At 36.8% G+C, this 23,477-nt stretch overlaps 1 protein-coding gene across 1 annotated transcript in view; it reads right to left on the reverse strand.

Moving 5' to 3' along the window:
• HECW1 (HECT, C2 and WW domain containing E3 ubiquitin protein ligase 1) overlaps positions 1-23,477 on the reverse strand; it is a 2,794,797-nt gene that overhangs the window by 2,068,307 nt on the left and 703,013 nt on the right. The window contains exon 4 of the mRNA XM_044065592.1: positions 3,432-3,539. Coding sequence (XP_043921527.1) covers positions 3,432-3,539 — 108 coding nt within the window. The remainder of the gene's footprint in view (positions 1-3,431; positions 3,540-23,477) is intronic.

The raw sequence follows: 23,477 nt of genomic DNA on the forward strand, positions 1-23,477 counted from the left end.
GGCTAACAGAATAACTGTCAAACTACAGTTCTTGAACAACACACATACATTTGTTAATGAAGCAAAAGGACAGTATGCTGCACTAGGCATGATAAATGTGAATATTTTTCAGATGATAGGGAATCTGAATGTTACACATAAAACTGAGGAACAGAAAGAAATAAACCTGTAATACAATCAGCCAGAAAGGTACCTCTAGCTCTGAAAAAGAAAGAGATAGACAGAGAGAGTCTAATATGAAAGCTTATCTGACAGGTATCTCAGGATATTACTGAGAATGTGGGACACAGACTCACACAGCATTCTCACTTGATTTCTTGTGGTTGTACACAAGAGATAAGGTTCATTATAGTTTCACATTGACTACTAAGGAATTAAATGATGTGGAAACAAAACATTTTCTCTTGCTATCCAGTTGAAATATTGCTCATGTTATCTAGAAATAGCATTGTTATAAGACACAAGTGCCAGTGAAGTCACAGTGTAAAATAAAATACATAATTATAAATAATAATAATAAATAATAATAATTATTTGCACATCTTAGAATTCCAAATGCTGCAATAACTGATAGTGGGTCAAAGTTCAGCTGCACAGTGTTTAGAGATTTGCAGTGATATATGGATTTAAATATATAATCTCAAGTAAAATCATAGGCACTCAGAGCGGTTGAAATGGAGTAAAATGGCTGATTAAGAAAGTTGCTGATTCATAGACTATCTTATACTGATTTGTCACAATGCAGGTCTTCTTTGTTCTTCTATAAGCTTTCACTAGCAGTAAAGAGATGACCGTCAGAAATCCCCATTAGAGAAAATTAATCAAACAAAGTGGTCCTACAGAAAACTAAAGGTGAGGCTTTTACAAAAAGATACAATGACAAACAGTCAAAAGTGCTGTAGGAACTACAATCTAATGACAAATTGGGACTGCCTACTGGCAAATATAGGAGTATACAGGTTGGAGGGGCAGTACAGCAGATAATGCAACATTGTCTTATCAGCTACAGATTCCTGAAGGGATAACCTTTATGATAAATCCAAGAGCTTTTGTTGTCAGATCCTATGAAAGGATGATGGGAACACTTGGCATCTGGCATTTGCAATGGTATAAGTAAACCTAGGGCCCAAACCAGTTGTTCCAGAACCTGAGGCGAAATACAGACTCAGAAAAAAAAATCAAAATTAAAGGCCAGGCCATCACCTCATGCCACTCAGACAGTCATGCAGCAAATCTGAGGAACATATTGTAGTCCATATAAAAAGTATTTTATTTAGCTATAAGGCACTACTATCTTAACAGAAAAAAAAATAATAGACAAACAATTACTGTGTTAACAGTTACAAGTGTATCATTGTGCTATGAAAAATTATGTGTAACATTTAGGATAAACGTGTGAACTACAATTTATACATTCATTTATACAAAGCAAATTATTTTGACAGACGTGATGTGTTATATTTCTGAACGTGATACGTGTATCATTTGAGCAACTGAGTGGTCTGAGAGGGCTTACATGTTCAGGAGAACTTTACTTATAACAAATAAACATGAACACTGCCTTAGTCAGAATAAAACAGTAGTCGTGCTGTTACACTACAGACATTTCATTTATATATTTTAAATATTAGAGCCATATTATATTAGGTTTCTCATTTTATAAACATGTTTTCCAGCTGCAGAGTTATGAAACACCAGTGATGCATGGATTATGTTTGACTTCTTACACTGTTCATAGTGGCTGAGTTACTATGTGTCTCTCTCTTCATTTTGATTGATAATATATGTTACTAGGGTACCATGGAAAACTTTGTTTGGCTATGTGATAAGACATTTGAATCTGAATTCATTAAAAACATTGTGTGAGTGGTCTACTTAGAGCAAATCCAGGGAAAATTCTGGGAGTGCTATGAGCTTTAAGGATTCCCTCTGGGATGCACTGTCGGAGATGCTGGGTGGGCAGATTGGTCTGACAATGATTTTTCTAAGCTATGATACAGAATCCGAATTGCCTAGAAATGGTAAGACCTTGCTGTGTCTAATTATGGTGGCTCCCGAAAAAGCAATTACTAGAAAATGAAAATCAGAATCTAAACCAACTGCACTAGAAGTAGTGAATGTAGTAACAGAGATAAAACACCTGGAACTGAGATCTTTAGAAAAAGGTAGGAGCAAACTACATGTGAAAAAATGGGAATTGTGGGAACATTACATATGAGGAGGAATGAGGTTTAAAAGAAGGCAGGACTTAAATGAGCTCTGTAATGTCTGACTGAAAACGATTGGGTCGATTATAAGTGATGTATAATGTTTGCGACTGGGAGTGTGTCAGTATGGTTTGTGATGTAAAATGCTTGCAATTAGGATTGTTTTCATTTATATAAATGCAGGATTGCCTATGTTCTGATGGCTTAATAAAGATGTTTCTTGTTTAAAAAAAGGCAGGAATTGAATAATGTATGTAATGTTGCTTAGGTTATATGATATATAGCGATATATGTGAAGTATAATGTTTATAAACATGTTTGATTACTTTTATATAAATGTAAGTTTGCCTATGTCAAGAGTGGTAATTCAATAAAGATGTTTAAAACAATACTAATAATATTACTAATGATAATAATGATGGCACAGTGGTGCAGTAGTAACATTGTCACATCACAGCAAGAGGTTCCTTGGTTCGATTCTCAGCTGGGGTGCCTTCTGTGTGGAGTCTGCATGTCCTCCCTGCGTTCGTGTGGGTTTCCTCCCACGTTACAAAGACATATGTCCGGAGCATTTCTCCCCAGGCCTCCACTGAAAATTGGCTTTGTTCCAAGTCAGACTTCCCCAGTAAATAAAATGTTAAATAAAAATAAAATAATTAAATACTGTAGCAGTAACTGTCTCTTTATGGATCTAGCTACTTCTAGTTATGGAATATGACAGCAGAATAAAAGACCATAAAGCTGGTCTGGCACCAAACAGCAGCCTTGTACTCCCAGTCAGTGTGATACAACAGGCATCTAACAATCGTCTGAACTTGTTCCAAGACTCACAATGCTGGTTGCAGAGATAGGAGCTGAATTCCAAGTGTCAATAACTCTGCAAATGCTACCCAGTTTATTTAAATATATAAGCAGAGTAATTTTACATATATGTATGACAATAGTAGGAAACAGTAAGGCAGAACTTGCAAAAATCCATCTAAATGGCATCTGTAAAGGAACTGGTTCAGAATAAAATACCATCTCTGAAGAAATGCAGTTTAAATGAGGTTTTTAAAGCAATATTCAGCTGAAATGAAACAACATTCCATTTTGTTTACTATACAGGAAATACAAGTATTCCCACAGAAACACTTATCTGTGCTGGCATTAAAAGTCAGAGTAATTTATCCCTTGAAGCAGTCCAGTCACACAGAGATATTTCATCTCAGAAGCAACACTCACGTTCTAGGAAGTAGGAGCTGGCATCAATCTTCCAGACAATCTGTCCTCGGTGAGATCCATTAACCCCTCTGTTCTTATAATCCAGAAAATTTTCAGAAAGGACTTCATCTGTAAGAAAAAAGAAAAAAAAACAAGTTATAACAACAATGAAACAGGAACCTGAAATGTAATCTGATATATTAATGTTATGGGTACCGTGACAGTACATATCAGTATGGCCACTGTTTTGAATTAATTGCATTTAACCTGATTTTTCCCTAAAAGGAGGATTACAAGCCTTACTGATATGTAAAGGGGTGTACATACTATGACATGTCTACCTTTAGATGGACAGGTGGGGGACATATAGTTTCAGCCAAAGCAACTCCAAAGTGACTGCAAATCCTTTCAGCTATCTCATGCTACAATTAGTGTGCTGAACACATAGCTGCCCTGAAGATTCCTGCTGCAGAAGTTTTATGCAAATAGAACTGCCAAAGGAATTTCCACAGCTGAATTTCAGCCACATTTCTAAAAGCAGAAAAAGGACAATACCTTGTGTTATAACTAATGTAAGGCAGTATCCAAGTATCGAATGAAACTGCTGAATATATATTTAGAGCTGTAGATACTCTTGCCCCTCACCTTTGCATTACAGTAATCTGTAGTGCAGTGTGAAACTGCTGGAAGCCCCTACCCCAACCACTCAGACATTGTATTGCTTTAGTTTACTCTAATTTAACATTTTAGCATATACTGCTTTCACAGAGCAAAGCTTTCCTGATGAAAGCTATTCCCTCAGCCACTAATTAATACTGCCAACCTGCAAAAAAATAAAAAAATAAAAAATAATAATAAATATATATAGACTCCAGAGAATTTTTCATCAGGTAGAAAGCAAATGTTGGAGGTGTGACGAGAAAGAAAGAGGTAATTGGGAACATATTTTCTGGGAGTGCTATGAGCTTTAAGGATTCACTCTGGGATACACTGTCGGAGATGCTGGGTGGGCAGATTGGTGTGATAATGATTTTTCTAAGCTATGATACAGAATCCGAATTGCCTAGAAATGGTAAGACCTTGCTGTGTCTAATTATGGTGGCTCCCGAAAAAGCAATTACTAGAAAATGAAAATCAGAATCTAAACCAACTGCACTAGAAGTAGTGAATGTAGTAACAGAGATAAAACACCTGGAACTGAGATCTTTAGAAAAAGGTAGGAGCAAACTACATGTGAAAAAATGGGAATTGTGGGAACATTACATATGAGGAGGAATGAGGTTTAAAAGAAGGCAGGACTTAAATGAGCTCTGCAATGTTTGACTGAAAACGATTGGGTCGATTATAAGTGATGTATAATGTTTGCGACTGGGAGTGTGTCAGTATGGTTTGTGATGTAAAATGCTTGCAATTAGGATTGTTTTCATTTATATAAATGTAGGATTGCCTATGTTCTGATGGCTTAATAAAGATGTTTCTTGTTTAAAAAAAGGCAGGAATTGAATAATGTATGTAATGTTGCTTAGGTTATATGATATATAGTGATATATGTGAAGTATAATGTTTATAAACATGTTTGATTACTTTTATATAAATGTAAGTTTGCCTATGTCAAGAGTGGTAATTCAATAAAGATGTTTAAAACAATACTAATAATATTACTAATGATAATAATGATGGCACAGTGGTGCAGTAGTAACATTGTCACATCACAGCAAGAGGTTCCTTGGTTCGATTCTCAGCTGGAGTGCCTTCTGTGCGGAGTCTGCATGTCCTCCCTGCGTTCGTGTGGGTTTCCTCTGGGTGCTCCTATTTCCTCCCACGTTACAAAGACATATGTCTGGAGCATTTCTCCCCGGGCCTCCACTGAAAATTGGCTTTGTTCCAAGTCAGACTTTCCCAGTAAATAAAATGTTAAATAAAAATAAAATAAATAAATAATGTAGCAGTGACTGACCTCTAGCTAAGGGAACATATTGGTAGAACATCAGCCTTATGATAAACGTATTAGGTCTCAGGTAAGTGCTGCTCCCATAAAAATAAAATTAAATGCTGTGACTCTCCTCAAGCAGTCAGAGTAAAAAAGAACTTGACTTTCTATCACTATGCATTCTACTTAATTGATTGTTTTTCAGGAAAAAAAACATTGGGTGGAGCAACTGCATTCCATAGACTTACCTGCTTGCTATCCCCTTAGCCCTGTTGTTTTCTAGCTAGTGAGGCTGTTGTATTCTAATTTTAATATCACTTTGTCACGCCCTGACCTGAATGACTCCAAAACAGTCCATTCCCCTATTCTACCCCCAGCTGACTCCTTCACCCACGTACTCTATTTATAAACTTACCTTGTTCCTACCCTTTTACTCTAAACCAATAAACAGCCATCCCTTAACTTTTACTCCACCCATTCCCAAATTCCAGCCTAAAATCCAGCACAGCCACACTTCAATTCTCTTCCCACAATCACATCCTCTCTTTTCCTTATAATACTCTTTATACTTTGCCTTCTGACACAATTAACATATTACCACCACCTTCCACATCACTCACATTTTAGACCCTCCAGCACAACTTAATCTGAAAACAGGCATAATCCCTACGTCACCACTGGTGCATCTCTTTATCAAACTGCCCCTATAGATTACTTTGAAAACAAAATCATAGACAATGATCCCATAATTCAAATGCCTAGCATCATGCCAAAATACAAATGTATGTTCTCCCACCACTGTTTTACATTAAACCTTAAACTAAGTGGTGACATTCACCTCAACACAGGGCCATGTCACTCTAGTGCTACACCCTCTCTAACTCACTCCTGTCTACCGTAAAACTAACAGACTTACCAGGAATATAAATAGCTTGTGCGAATCTGCGGAACATTCAAAACAAAATCTACACAGTGCATGTCTGGAAAGCCTATCACTCTCCAGATATTGTAGGCATGGAAACAGCACTAAAAAAAGAAATTAAAGATGAGAAATCAATCTCCACAGATTAGAACAAATACGTAAAAAAGTGGAGGAGAAGCCATAATATATAACAATCTAGATCTATCCTTCTATCTCACAAACAGTCCCAAATTTAAATATGCAGAAATACTCAATGCATGCAAAAGGGTATTCATAGCAGGAATATACCACCCTCCCTGGCAACAATATTTCCACTCTAGTAGATAGCCTCAGTTTGTTATCTACCAATATTATCCTCAAAACCACAATACTGTATGATGCTAACATCAATTAGCTTATAATCAGTTCTGAAAATGCCAGTAAAACATCCATAATTTCACTCTTCTCTTCAATACACCCACAAGGTATAATCTAAATACATCTAGGGAATTTAACTTAAATTGGATACTTACAACAAAGCCAAAAAAAAAAAAAAAACAGTTGCTTTGGCACACTGCCAAGTACCCTAAGTGGCCACCTTCCAATCTACCTTATCAGATACTATACCCAAAAGATAGCAAAGCACTACCTCATTGAAGTTATCTTTTCACCAATACTCTGCAGCAGGTTAGGTTAGGAATATACTCAAATACCAATATACACAAATACCAATATACTCAAATACCAATATACCAAAATACCAATATACACAAATACCAACATACTCAAATGCCAGTATACTCAAATGCTAATATACACAAATACCAATATACTCAAATACCAATATACTCAAACACCAGTATACTCAAATACCAATATACTCAAATACCTACCACTAGATGGTAACATTTCATCACCAAAATGCAAGAATCTGCTAAGGGAATATCGGTCACAGAATTCAATAAAATGTTTCTAAAAATACTCAACAAACTTGCCCCAATTAGAACTAAATGAGTCAAATCTAACTCAGCCCTGTGGCTGTCCAAAAATACTAAACAGCTAATAACAGCAAAGGGTAAGTTCTAGAAACATGGCCATATAAGAGAAATCCAACTAACCTGAAATAACTTAAGACAACCAAAAAAAGAAAAACAGGTGAAGTACCATATTAGAATTGACAAAAAAAAATGTCTGTGCCAAACTACAAATTAAACACCAGCCCATTCCTAAGCTTTTCCGGACTTCAGTAAGAAACCTACTGAACCCAGGCAAAATCACACAACCTCCTCTAACCACCTCCATCAAAAATATAATATAGCTACTCTATTTAGCCATCACTTCCTCCATTGAGTCTTAGCCTTATTGTAACCAAATGGCAGTCCTAACCAGACACTCCCATTGCTGTCACCCATATCGGGAACCCCCTTTTCATTCACATCAGTCACTTTCTACCATTAAAATTTACCTCTATAGGTTAAAACCAGCTACCTTAGCCCCTGACAACCTGCTTCCAGAATACCTCCAAACAGCTGCTGATGCACTATAATACTTTGTGTCAATCCTATTAAACAACTCAGTCAGTGAATAGTATGCACCACAAATCTGGAAAAAAAATTCCTTTGCTATACTTCTACCAAATAATGCCCCTTCTACAGAAATCTCTAACAACAGACCAACTGCTATTTTCTCACCTCTGTCAAAAATCTCAGTGAAGTGCATCCACTCTCAGCTACTGAATTTCATCCTGGGACATAACCTTTTCCTCCTCCCAACCTAATACAAGTTTCAGCCTAACCACAGTTCTACTACAGCATTGCTAAGTTGTATGTACACAATCAACCACAACAGAAACTCAAAAACCTTGTCTCCACTCTTCTTGACTTTTTTAAAGCATTTAATACAGTCAATCATCAAAAATTCTTACATAAATTATCATCATTAGGCTTGGATAATATATCTCTACACCGGTTTGAGAGTTATCTCTCAGACAGGCATCCAGCTCTAAGTGGCAAAATGACTACTGACCATAACAACCCACACCTGCAGGAGTCCCCCCAGGGATTCATATTAGGCCTACTTTTGTTCACCCTATTTATCAATGACCTACACACTGTTTCCTTGCATAACACAATCATTTTTATTTTTATTATTTTATTTTATTTACATTTGTTGACCGGGAGTGTCCGACTGGACGCAGGTCCATTTTCAGCGGAGGCCCGGGGAGAAATGCACCAGAGTTAAAATAAACAGACAGTAGTTACATTGGATTACATAGCGATTAACAGTTTAACATAGCAATTAATTACAAACATATTTACAGATGAAGAACATAGTACATCAGTAGACAACTAGAATCTTTATCTGCAAAGTACATAAAAGACATTAACAAATGTTACAATAAGAAGTTCCTGTTGTATAATAAGCATTAGGCTTATGAGCATCTGAGTTTGCTATAATCAAGGTAGTCAGTGGGGTGGAAAGAAAGGTAGTGGATGGATGGGGTGGGTGATATTAGAGTGGGAGTTGCAAGGGCATAGCCAGCATGTTTTTAGGTGCGCTTTTAGTAAAGTTTTGAAGTGGGTGCATGATGATACGGAGGTAATTGTGGGTGGGAGGAAGTTCCATAATTTGGCTATGGTGCAAGAGAATAGTGCTTCACCAGCAGAGTTATTGGCTTTAGTGATCTGCAAGTGATTTTTGTTGCTGGATCTTAGTGGTCTGGTGGTGCGATAGGGTTGGAGTAGATTCTGGAGGGATGGGACATTTAGTGGATGGTTTACTAGTTTGTGGGCGAGTGATAGTTGATACCATTGAAGGAGGTGAGGGAGTTCAAGCCAGCCCAGTTCAGCAAGTGAGAGACAGTGGTGACTACGGTAGGATGCCCCTGTGGCGAATTTGGCGATTTTGTTGTAACAGGTCTCTAGCTTGTTTAGATCGCATTGCCTTAGGTTGGTATTGGAGAGGCATAAAGTAGGGTGGAGATAAGGTGGGAATTTGCTATTGAAATCTTTGCTGCTTTGGTGAGAAGTTGCTTATTTCTGTATAATGCTCCTAGTTTTTTGTGGACTTTTTTTATGGTCATGGATATGTGAATGTCAAATGTTAGTTTATTGTCTATTTCCACTCATAGCAATTTAGTGTGTTCAGTTGGGTATATAGTGGTGGTGTCTTTTGCTGTGATGTTAAAGTGAGAGTTGTTTTGAGTATGTTTGGTGGGTTGGAAGATGAGTAGTTTAGTTTTGTTTGGGTTGAGTATTAATTGGGCATCGGATAACCAAGTTTCAACAGAGGAAAAGGTTTCCTGTGTAACTTTTTGCAGTTTGGGTAGGGACTGGGCTGAGCAGATGATGGTTGAGGCATCTGCATATTGTATGTGTGCCATATTTGGTGGCAGAGGCTAGATTATTGGTGAAAACAGAGAAGAGTAGGGGACCAAGGATGGATCCTTGGGGAACCCCTATGGAGACAGGTAGTTGGGGAGATATGTCATTCTGCCATACAATGGATTGTTGACAGTCAGACAGGTAACTCTAAAACCAGTTGGTGACTGATTGAGAGAAGGATAGGTTATTGAGGACAGAGATGAGTTGTTTGTGTGGGACCATGTCAAACGCTTTAGATAGGTCTAGGAAAGTAGCAGAGGAGAGATAGTTATTGTTTTTATGCTGAAGGATAGTGTTAGTAAAGGAGAGTAAGGCAGTGGTGGTGCTATGGTTTGGTCGGAAACCATGCTGAGTACTGAAAAGGAGGTTGTTAGTAAGGAGGTAGTCTGAGACCTGAGAATGTATGCATCTCTCTAGTATTTTGGAGAGTGGAGAGAGAATAGCTATGGGGTGGTAATTGGTTAGTTCTGTGGGGGGGCCGCCTTTGTGGATGGGAATTATATGTGATACTTTTCACAGTGTGGGAATGCAACTTTCTGACAGAGATTGGTTAATCAAGATGGATACTGGGTAGGCCAGAGCATCAGCTGCGATTTGTAGGTATTCACTTGGGAGGTTGTCTGCTGCTAATTTGGTGGACTTAAGTTTAGTTAAGAGTTTTTTTTATGCTGGAGGTAGGTACAGGAGAAAAAGAGAAGGCAGTGAGGAGATTACTAGTTGAAGGTGTGGGTTGGAGGGGAGGGGGGTTGTGTTGTTTAGCTAGTGATAGTATGGTTTGTGTGAAGTGTGTGTTGAATGAGGTAGCAATATTTTTGGAGGAGTGAGGGATGTTAGGAGGAGGGTACTGACTTTACCTGGGTGGAGGATGGAGTTTATGGAGGACCAGAATTGTTTGGGGCTGTGTTGGGAGGTGTCTAGGGCAGACTGGTAGTATTGGAATTTGTCCTATTTTATTAGCTTTTTAACTCTATTGCGTAGTTCTAGGAATTTCTGTCTAGTTGAGGGGGTTTTGGTTTTGCGCCAGTGCTCCCAGGCTTTATCCCTGTTTTTCATTTCTGACTTAGTGGTTTTCTGTAGCCATGGGGAGGATTTTGCTTTCGTTCTGGAAAGTCTTATGGGGGCATGGTAATTAAGGATGCTCAGGAAGGTAGTATTAAAAAAGTCAACTGTGTCATCAAGACTGAGATACTTTAGGGGATGCCAGTTACATTCTTTGAGGGATGAGATGAATGTGAGTGGGTTAAAGTTTAGTTTTTTACGTATTTGACATTTGCATACATTATGCAGATGACTCCACACTCATCTGTACATCTAAAATCCTGACTGAACTATAACAAAATACCCAAAAGTTATTCTTCTTCATAGAAGCTGGCTTACTAACTCTCATATTCTCCTTAACCTCAAGGAAACTAAACTAATGCTCTTCACAATAAACCAATACATTGCAAAAAAATATCTCACCACCATTACCTCAACAAATAATGCAAAAATAGAATTAGTCCCTCATACTAAACTACTTGGAGTCACCACAGAAATTCAGTTTAAGTTTGATCACTGTATAACACGTGATAAAGAAGACATACCAAAATCTGACAGAGTAAAACCATTCCTTGCTGGCAGTGCTAGAAGAAGCATTGCCTCAAACTATTTCCTACTAACACTACTGTGTGCTTCTCCTATTCTGATAAATCGATCTTCCTCGGTACCTCTGAAACTGCAACAGTGCTACAGTAAAATAGCCAAACTTTCCTCTACCATAGCAAATAGAACAAACTTCTACCCGTCTTTGAAACAATTAAACTGACACATACTCCCACTTAGTTATAATTCATAAACTACTCCATGAACTGGAACAATATCCATCTCTTAACAGTCTAATATATCCCTGCTCCCCCAGCAGGCTCTTGCATTCTGGTGATAAAATGTTACTTAGTGTAACTAAATACAACAGTATAGCATGACACTCATTGTATTCTAACTATATCTCAAAGAAGCAGAACTCTATTCCTTCATGTTTAAGCTAAAATATGAACTTAAAGTTTTTCAAGTCTGAGCTGAAGCAACATCTTGCACCCTATGAGCTATAGGCCCCTGTACCACACCTTTTAAGACCAATCCATTTAATCCTAAGCCAACATCTCTGTCCCCACTACAACTTAATCGTCACATCTAACTAACTTACTTACACACTCCATTTCTCTTATCTCAGCTACAGTACTTAAACACTACTGCATTAACTTCAACAGTGGCTAATGACGTAAAAGGAATTGTGTTATATCCTTCTGTCATAGTCGATAATCCCTGGCCACAGCTAGCCAACTGTTCTGATGTTAGCCTATTCCATGAGCCTACTAAATTATTCTGATTATAAGATGCACAACTAATTCACCACTAGTCTGTGACAAAGTATTAGACAGGAAGAAACACTTGTGTGTATAACATATCAGATTGTATCTGCTTCTTTGTATAACATTAAATTCCTCTACATTACTTTCGTTTTCATGTTTCCATATTACTGTTGTACTAGTATTCCTACTGCGTTTCCCATGTTGTCATTGCATTGTGTTACCCGTTATCGCCAATATAAGTAATCACTGTCATTTTGTGTGGAACTTTTCTTCCTGGGTCTCTCCTGAAAATAGGTTTCATGCCTAGTCTGACTTTCCCAGTAAAAACACACAATAAATAAATAAATAAACAAACAAATAAATAAATAAAATGCATACCGGGTAACTAAAACTATTTGTTCAACATAAAGCTTCCTGATTCAGTAGTATACTCTCCTCAATAAGGGAGTCTTAGTTGACAACTAGAATAGGCCTTTATAACACTGAAATACATAAAACTGAGATTTATTTCACATTTTTCATGATCTGCTGATTTACCAACATACTTCTTTTTTTGAGCTCCAATGATGCCTTCACCTACTCTACTGATCACTCTCTCCTTCATCTATATAAACCTTATTTCTTCTGTAAGATGAACCACTATTGAATGTTGTGTCTTTCGGCTTTTCCCAGTTAGGGGTTGCCACAGCGGAACTCTGGTCCGCTAATGAGCTGAGAATCAAACCGGACAACATCTTACTGTGAGGCGACAATGCTACCGCAGCACCACCACCGTGGATACATATGAACCACTATTGAATAACTTCCCAAAATGGCATTGTTTAATACAATTCCAGTATCAGTAAGTGTGTTTATTCAGTTTCTCTGTAATTCCAGGATTGTAAGGAAGACGAGCCACTATTCTTCGGTTTTGGGAATGCATGGGCAATTAGTTAGACAAACTTGGCAGCAGAGTCTCCAAAGAAAAAAAAAAAATCAAATAGTTAGTTCACTAAAATAAATATAGAAAATGCTAAGTGTGGCTGTATGGACTGATATGAAATGCATGGCTGGGAAAAATCCAAATTCTGCATATCAGTAAAAAGGAATTATTAAATTTTGGAAAGGATACACACACGCGCACACACACACACACACACACACATATACATACATACATACATATATATATATATATATATATATATATATATATATATATATATATATATATATATATATGGGTTCCTTACTTTAGAACGACAGCTCAGAAGATCGACACTCAAATCACAGATGCCAGAAGAACGAAACCTCAAAAACATGAAAGTTCACATGCCCGACAAACCACAATCCCGACATTTAACAAAACAAAAAGTTCACTGTTGCATACAACACACACACAACACAAGCACACCAGCAACCTAAAAACCTACACTACACCTTACACAAAACTATCTATGCACTGACTTTAACCCAAACCCTAACCCTAAGGTCCGACACTACTGCACACTTACCCGCACCCTAACCCTAAGTCCCTCACTATCGCACACTTACTGGTCGTGCTCACAAGTTACCCCTGTCGGTGTTTTCGCTGTCGGGATTAAGACTTGTCGGTCATCTGCTTCGTCGGTCTTCTGGCTTCGGTGTTTTGCGTATCGATCTTCTGAGCTGTCGGTCTAACGTAGGGAACCCATATAGATATATATATATATATATATATATATATATATATATCTATAATATGATGCCTTGTTTAATTTAGCAAAAATGGTCCTCTGCATTTAGAGATATGCCTGTGTTCCCCAAGATTCAATGATCTTGAAGCAGACTATTTTTGTTCATTCAACACCAACTCATACTTTATTCATTTATTTTCATATTAAATGGCATTTATGGAAGTATGTTATTTGAAATATATTTCCTTCCAACTATAATAATATGAGGTGAAAATGTAAACTAGTATGGCAAGAAAGTTTAAATGAAGGCTTTATAGCCATAAACAGGATGCCAGATGATTGAAAGCCCTTGAGAGCAAACAACTGGCACTTTGACCATGCACAGAAACTTAAGGAAAGTGCTAGAATGACTCCACAATGTAATTAATACTAAATTGTAGCACAAAGTCTTTTTAGTCTTTCCACACCACCTCAAGTAGGGGTCTTGCCCCTGCCACCCCCCTCCCAATTTATACATACTAATTCAACAACTACACCAGCTTTGGGAAATCTGCAACTCCAATCATGGACCTATTTACAAACAGCATATACAGTTTCAACAGATGTTTACATTCAGTGCTCAAACACAACATTTTAGACCTACACATTGACACATTGCTCTACTATTATCTAGCCTTTTCTTGCTTTGTTTTAAGTTTGAATTTGTTTCTTTATACTGCATTCCGCAAATCCGGACCTTACAAACTGTAGCACTTCAAAAATCAACAGTACTCCAATCATAGTTCTGCTGTTTCTCTTCTGCAATGAAATCTGCAAAACATGGGAGATTACTTGGGCTTGAATCCTGTTAGCAAGACCCCTTTTAACAATAACAGCTTCGCCTTATGCTGGAACCATCTGGGTCAATGTACATGCTATCAAATCACTATCGCTCTACTCTGTATCATACAGATTGCTCATAGCTAACCTGTGTCTCACCTATAAGACAATCTCAGACCCTGCTCTACTAGAGATGCTCCATATCTGTAAGATTAACTCCTCACATAGTACTCCATTGAAAGGCCTAAATCTAATATGTGACATTAACAAAACCTGCTGGAGAGACAGGTTTGTCTCCCAGAGGCTGCCCCGTCTGTAGGATAGACTCCCCATACACATCAAGCAAAGTACATCACTGACTCTCTTCAAAAGCTACCTTGATGAGTGGATGGGCAACCACAAATTCGTCCCAGGGTTTCTACCTGTGTCCCTCATTGACAGAGGCAACAGGTGCTGACTGTGGTTTCTTTTCTGGGGATAAACTTTTGGCTAGGCTTGTAAGGTGCCAAAACCATTAGCCTAGTAATCTCCTATGATCCTATGATCACTACACTCCTTTTTTTAGCCTACTAAAGACCATCCATATTAATCCTGCACCTCCCCAAATATGTAAGCACCTGTAGTGGTGTAGAGGTTAAATGCCTAACTGTGGCCCAGATAATCCTGGTTCAATTAGCCTCTTGGGTGCCCATTGAAGCTGCTAGGAACAGCGTGGGCACAAAATGTAGACAGAACAGGCCACAGATTACCATGATCCTTTGGAAGTGGGGGGGGGGGGGGGCAGTGGATACAAATTTGATTTGGAGGCCATCGCTCAGCTTACATGTTTGTTGCTTGGTTGTAGCCTACATTTGCATGTGTATGGAAGTTTACACTCACACGGATGAGGTAAAATGGTCCCAGCAGTGATACTGGTCACACATCCCCCAGCAGTGAAAGTGGTTTGGGACAAAATTACAGTGCTGTCATTGCCAGGATGTCTGAGGGCAAAAAAAAGGCTGCCTGGTTGATGGTCCCTCCAATTGGCTCTTCCACTATTGTTACGAAGTAGTGGGGAATAAATGGGCTGAAGACCAATAACAAAGGCTTAATGGTCAGCAGGCATGGTGGCAAACGCATACAGACAAAAATAACAATTATGAACCAAATTTACATGAACTACTGTGTCAAGGACAAAATACATGTTGTGCTTAACTTTATCCTAGAAATAACTGTTGTTATCTGTGCCTTCACAGCTGCAATATTTTCACTAAATGTTTATTCTCCTGTTGAGGAACATCATGGTGAATGAAAGGAGCTAATACAGTAAAATGCAAACAATCATTTATTTGGCTTGCAACCTTATTTAGGTATGAATGCTTCTTTATGTCTGCAGATCGATACTTAGATGAACTCCTCTCTTATTGCTGTCTTGAGCTATCTTTTAAACTATTATATAAACAGTTTGTAAAGTTTCTCTCATACTTAGTTTAAATACTGCTACTTTTATAATAAAATGAACATAGCATGTATTTTACATTATAAATGCCTCTGAGATAATGCAAGATAAACACAAATTTCAGCTTACCAGAATACCATTTTAGACTATAATCCTAGAAGAACACATATAAACAGCTCTCTGCTTTACACAGAAGGAGGTTCTGTGACTGCTTCTTAACAGTAAAGCATAAGTATTTCAATGTCCTGGCACATACAAAGATCTAACTGTAACTATTTATTCAGTGATAGCTGAAAATGATCCCACCACACTGTCCTGCTATATGTTACCTTTCAAGCCTGACAGATGATTCAGCCTTAGGGCACACCTGTTTCACTTCATTTATTACACTTTACTGACCAGCTTAAATCAAGTTAAATTAGTGCTCCTTTTACTGCAAAGGTGTTGGAAAATCAGTGAGACAAAAATCACCAGTACTGATTTACCAAGCAGGTAAAATGGATGATACCATAGAGTGGGCAGTGAGTAAGATGTGTGAGCCAGTAATCAATGCATATCATATACATGCCAACATAGATTTGTCAAATACAGTGATCTTATACCAGCAAACAGTGTGGGTATACAAATCTGATAAACCACCAGTGTAACTAACATCTTAACAGATGCATCCCCTTACAAGCAGTCAGCCTGAATTAAATGGAGCAAACTATAACTATACACTATATATTGATGTCCAAAATATGTAAACTGATTACATGACAGAGGCCAAAGGATAATATTAGGTGTCATTCGAGACTTGAACTCAAACCCTCCAGCATATCACACTGGAGTTACTGCCACTGGACTGGCAAGATTTGGCTCAGCTACACACCTACATTACTATTGCATATCTCAACAAAGCAAATTCTCAGTACAAATATCATACTGTCTTTTACTGCATTGCAGTTACTGCCACTTTTACTGTCTATATTCACCACCCTTGACAATCTTTTTCCCCCTTCAGCAAAATTCCAACTCTGGCTCATTACCTTCTACATGTTCCTCAGCTTCTGCTAACATACAGTAATACATGCTATAGATACATGCATATATATATATATATATATATATATATGTGTGTGTGTGTCTGTGTATATATATGCACACATACACATATACACATAATAATACATATTATAGACACACACACACACATATATAAATATATATATATATATATATATATATATATATACACACATACATACACATATATACATATAGTAATGCATATTATAGACACACACACACACACACACACACATATATATATATATATATATATATATATATATATATATACACATACATACACATATATACATATAGTAATGCATATTATAGACACACACACACACACACAGATATCTATATCTATATATATATATATATATATATATATATATATATATATATATATATATACACACATGTATGTATACATATAGTAATACATACTACTCACATGTTCTTCGTTTCCTTTTTTTTCTACTATCTCCCACATCTTCTTACACTCATATTTCTCCTACCCATAAATAGAAAATTGCAAATTGACATTTTCAGCTCACTGTGCATGTTTCCTTGTCATGTATTAATACATAATAACTCTATATTTTACTGACCACTTTTCAGTTATTATTTATCTATACTGTAACTTTAACCTACACATTCTTCTGACCTGTAGAAAACTACTGAATTTTAAAACTAAGACGCCCCTCCCTTGACATCCACTGAAGAATGACTATCACTGCCCAGTTGACTACCCCAGTCAACAAAAGTAATAAATTAACAAAGGCAGTAAATAAATATAAATAAATGTGAGGCAAGTGTCACAGGTCACACTTCATGCTTCCTTCAGAAATTGTTTTTGCACTTTTTTGTCTTCATTTGAGAAGGTAACTTTCAGCAAGTTATTTTTTCCTGAAGTAACAGCCAATGAATTTCATTTCAGTTCAGTGAAATGACACTCATACTTTTATACACACACACACACACACACACACACACACACACACACACACACACACACATACACACACAAATCTCTCATACACTCACCACACCCCCAAAATATAATACTGTTACTTGAAGTATTCCACAGCTGTAATAATCACTGACAAGCAGTTTAAAGGCTGTCTCACTCTTTCTCCAGGAGGCTGTGCAACTGCAACAACTATTAAGCAGGCCAATATGAAAAGCAGCATCATACTTGTGTGTCTTGGTGAAAAAGAGAATAAACAACTAAAAAAATTGAGCAGTAAATCTCGATAAGTGTTTGTATGACCCAGTATCTGATGTGAAGCCTGCTCTTTGAAATGGTGTCTCCAGTACATATGAAATGTGTTAGTATTTATGTTATTAACCTTAAAAAAACATTGTGACAATGGAGGTACTGACAGCACAGCTAGCTGGAATTATGTAAATAATTATATGTCATTTGTGAATATTAACATGATTTGTATAGAAGTGTAATGATAGGAGATACTGGCAGCCCAGGTATCTGGAATTTTGTTAATAATTATATGTCCTTTGCGTATATCAAAATGATTTCTACAGAAATGTGACAAAGAGAGATACTGCCAGCACAGCTATCTGGAGTTTCTTAAATAATTATATGTCATATGTGAATATCAACATGATTCATATAAGATACTTGTGTTACAAATGTATTAGAACTGTATGTCAGGTGTATATCAAACTGCTGGTACAGAAGTGTGTTGAAAAGTTTTTTTTTTGCAAAGTGCTTAAAATGTAACCACAGCATGCCCTACTGGAATAGAACAGAAATGTACCTGCACTATTGTAACTGTTTAGATGTATATATTTTAACAGTGGAAACTGGAATACAGAAAGTTAACTTCAGAAAAATAGCTGAAATTAAATTACTTTACGGAAAGGCCATAAAAACATGTTATCTTTCAGTTTCAGTGCAGTAACAGACACAATTTCTAGAACTAGGGAACTTTCTGCATTATGTTGGAAGTGTTTTACTGTTTTATGGCTTCCAGGATCTACCAAGATCTGAGAAAAAGCCCTTGTGTATGTATTTTTATAGGTAGATGCCAAATACTGCTAGCTTTCAGCAGTTGGGGGTTTTACCTGGGATAGAATCCGAAGACAAGAAATTATGTCATTCTGCAAGCTATCCCAGCAGTAATATTTGAGATATTAATTTAAGAACTCTCTGAGGGAGAGAGAGAGAGAGAGCATTCTGTATTCTGTCTTGAAACTGACAAGGTCCATTCATGACACAGCTGCCTTGCTATGAGTAAGTAAGTCTAGGGAACAGTACAATTCTCTTTGATATAGTCAGGAATATAGCAAAGTTTATTTTAGATATTTTTCTTTATTTATTTGAGACTGTCCTGCAATGTTATTTTAAATATTTCCTGTGATTTTGAACTCTGATAGCACTGTAAATATACACTGAGTATTTTCTTGTTCTTATATTATTTATTATTAAATATATTTAAACTTTTCATTGTGGCTGATCTGTCTAGAGATATTTAAGTTCTGGGAGTACTTGCATATTTATTTGGTGACACTGTGTAGGCCACTCTTAATAGCCTTGCTCTTGGTCAAACTACTATTTGTATTAACAGTAACATTACACAGTAAGATTGGACACCCTTTGTTAAGGGCCTTAAAGTAACTGATAAAGAGTTGGCTGGTGGCAGTGATAACTACCTTATGCTCTGGGCAAAAGGGGGCATAGCTAGTAAACCTGTGCCAGCCTTTCCCAGGTGTGTGTGTGTGTGTGTGTGTGTGTGTGTGTGTGTGTGTGTGTAAATCAAACCTCAAAGTGTGTGTATGTCAGCTACTTGGGCAGGGAAATGAAGCACTGGTTGGACAGAGAGTGTTGGAGGTCTTGGCTTGGCCACTCAGCTGAGATCTCAACTCTATAGCTGTGCCAGTGGGGAGCCTTATTGGGGATCTGGAGAAAGAGGGAGAAACTAGCCCGAACTGACTGTGGTCTCTGTGTGTGCTCTTAATGTAAATTGCACTTGATGCAGAGAGCTGCATCTGGAAATACTGTGTACCTGTCATCCTCCCGGAGTACATCCCCCACTGTTGCTAGTGCTGAAGATTGAGGCTTCTTGATTACTGGCCCAGTGGTGGGGCATCACAGCCGTGGATGCATACACTAGCAAACTAAGAACCAAAAAAATGCATGAGTTAATATGGGCAAAAGCAGATGGAAACCACTGGAAAATAAAATCCACATAAAATCCACAATTTAATTGTAGTTGTAACTTAGGATTTAAGTAAGGAGTTTGCTTGCATTATTTAGTTCTGAAGAAGGTTTGTACTTGACAAAACGAAAGTGCTCAACTACAAGTAAATAGTGGATTTAATTTTCCAGTGGTTTCCATCCGTTTTTGTTGATGATCAGCACACACTTTTTCTTGGTTCTTTATTTATGTTATCAGCCCTTGAATATGTTCAGAGAAGAGTGTAGCAGGTTCCACAGAGCTGATATTTATTTCACTGGTTACCAAGCACTGGCATTATTTCTAACATTTTTCATAGACAACCATACTGTGAACTAAAAGTGTAATCTGAAACTACATTGCAGTGCAGTTGTAAAACTGCTCTACCTAGATAAAGGATACTGTGTTTCAATAGGAGCACAACTCCCAATGGTATAAGTGCTCCTTACAAGTACACAACACCATGTACAACTAAACAACTAAAGAAAAGCACTAAAAGAAACTAATAAATAAAAAAACAGGTATTGTTCTCATCAATATGAAAAACAATGGGATTATTAAACTTAACAAATAAAATATACAAACAGACAAGATACAAAAATCCACCACTTAAATAAAATAAACCAAAAAAGTTATGCTACTAACATCAATAAATTTAAAACGCCAATAACATAAAAGAAAAATAACATTCAGAACCATAAAAACAGAGCAATCTATATATAACTCTTCCATCACAAAATAACTGCACATACCTGTTAAAAGCACACTCTACAAATATTCATAAATCCTATGATACATGACAAAGTATGATAAAAAAATTCATGAGACAAGAATTGAACAATGTAACAGCAAGACTTAAATAATTCAAATTTGTAAAAAAATGAAGACATCAAAATAATCATCACTAAAAGTCAAGCACATGCATACTAAAATCCAAGAAAGCTGCATCTAAGAACATGCCAAAAAAACTCCTAGGTACATCAATCTTGGATTTAAAAGGTAAATAGTAGACATGTGGAAGGCAAAGCCTCCACTTGAAAAAAGTAAATCCCCTGAAAAATATACATCAGTATGTTTATAACAACCATTAAAAGTCATTAAATAATTACAAGTCAGTAATATTTGGAGTTGATGACTCATAGATATCACTGTTATGACCATGCAAAATCAGAACAAAAGACTAAAGGAGCCAAAAAAATAAAAAAAAGAAAAGAGTGAAAACAATAAATAACTAAATAAATCATCCCAAACTAAATGAAAACAGAAGAAAAAATGAAAAGCAAGACATCACAAAAAATAAAAAAAGTCAATTAAAGAACAAGAACCATCTCTACTGTTACAGACAGAAGAAGCTCACACTATTATTTGATGACCCAAACTCAACTAGTGGTGTTGTGATTAGAGAAGCTGAGGAGGTATAAGATAGGAAAGATGAGGTGGAGCCCTCTTGCCTCACTATGAGTGGGAGGATTTGGGGCACAAGTGCAGAAAGAGAACTGCATGCAGAGTCACCAGTGTAGATGGAAGACTAATTAAACTCTCTGCCTTTAAGGATAAAAGCTACTGAAGAGATGTTTCTCACAGGAGCAACAGACATGCCCTTTGAATACACCCACAACATACTAAACTTTGAGAACAAGGAAAATGCTGAGGGCAAAATTATAGGTACTTTTGTTTCTGAGAAAGTTCACGTATTAAACAGTGGATGAAAGCGCAAAATTTTTGGCTTCTGGTTTACTTGTTTTTTTGCGAGCAGGTCTGCAGTTCATGTTTTCGTTTTGTTTGATTGTCAGCATTTATAGCTACTTTTGTATGAAATGGCATTCAGTGTATAGGAATGTGGCATTTACTAAATGTGTGGACAGTAACAGTGAGAATATCTCAAAAATTCATTCATATTGCTTACATGCTAAAGTGTCATTCTCCAGATATTTAATCTACATTAATCTACGAAAAATATATATAGTATTATATATATAGTATTATATATAGTGTTTTTACAGTTAAATTTTTTGGAAGAAAATGGTATCTGAATACTTTCTGCAATATGATCCTTTTTTAAAACTGATAAAAATAAGGGCTTACAATTAATGCCTACATGTCTACAGTTCAGACATGAAACCAACATATAGTATAGTCAATAGGAATATTGTCTTCAAGGAAAAGCAACGTTTATAAACAGCAGAGATCTCAAAGACGTGTAAAGTTTTAAATCAATGTTATTAAACAGGGATGAGCATCTTAGACTCATAGAACTTTCTTCAACTTAAACAAAGTCTCACTGGCTTGGATGCAACATATGACGCTGCCCTTGTTTTAGTAGCTTTCATCAAAGCTCTGTCAGGATTCTTGTGAACACACTGATAGAATTCATTATTATAAGAAGAATGTGTGTGTATGTATGTGTGTGTGCATACGCGAGTGTGTGTGGATGGGTGCTCTTGTGTGTGAGAACAGGTACAGACACTGAAAAAATTCTAAAATGGAGACAGAAGTCAATGAAAGAATGTAAGAGTTTGCTAATGTGAAGTACCCTGTTCCAGTACCTTTGCAGTACTCTCTAATTTTTGAAGACCACTCAGAGTGTTACTGGGATCAAAAGATACTTTAGAACCTATTTCTCGAATTATTGAACTAATAACAAAAGCATCTCCTGAGTATCTGCAAGTAATGGCAAAAAAACCACTTTAACTTTAATGAAAACATAAAGAAACCACCATGTTCAAAGTGAGCTAAAAAGAGAAATATTTTAATGTTCAACTGTTGAGGAACAAAATATGAGGAGATGTCATCTTTCTTAATGAGGTACTTTCCTGCAGCTCACCTCCTCCCACAGACCCAACTCAACCACATTCTTAGACATGCTAATTTCCAAGGACATTAATAACAGCAGAATTTCCACTGATCTTTACTGAAAACTGACAAGAGTGAACCTCTTACTCCACAGTAAAAGTCTGCATCCCACCAAGACAAAAGAATATGGTTAAGTCCCAGGGATATAGGTTAGCTAGAATAACCACACAGATAGAACCTTTTCTGAGAAACCTTAAAGATTTAGAAAACAATTTCTTAGCAAGGTGCTATGAGAACCAAATGTTAAGAAACATTTTTGAACCAATCATCAAGCTTAAAACTACCAATGCACCCACAGTAAAGTGACCCACTGGAAGAATTTTTAAGAAATTTGTGGACAATAAACCAAAAGTCAGCTGCATGCTAACATTTACTATGGATTTTCATTGTATCAAGAAATTATCAAGGAGAACTGGGCCATAATAACAGAAAGCCCTTTTCTTGTAGATATTTTGGCTGAAGCCCTGACTTTTTTATATAGGAAGGCTAG

The sequence above is a fragment of the Protopterus annectens genome, chromosome 3.part0 (assembly GCF_019279795.1).
Source record: "Protopterus annectens isolate FY-2018-M chromosome 3.part0, PAN1.0, whole genome shotgun sequence".
NCBI classification, from domain to species: Eukaryota; Metazoa; Chordata; order Ceratodontiformes; family Protopteridae; genus Protopterus; species Protopterus annectens.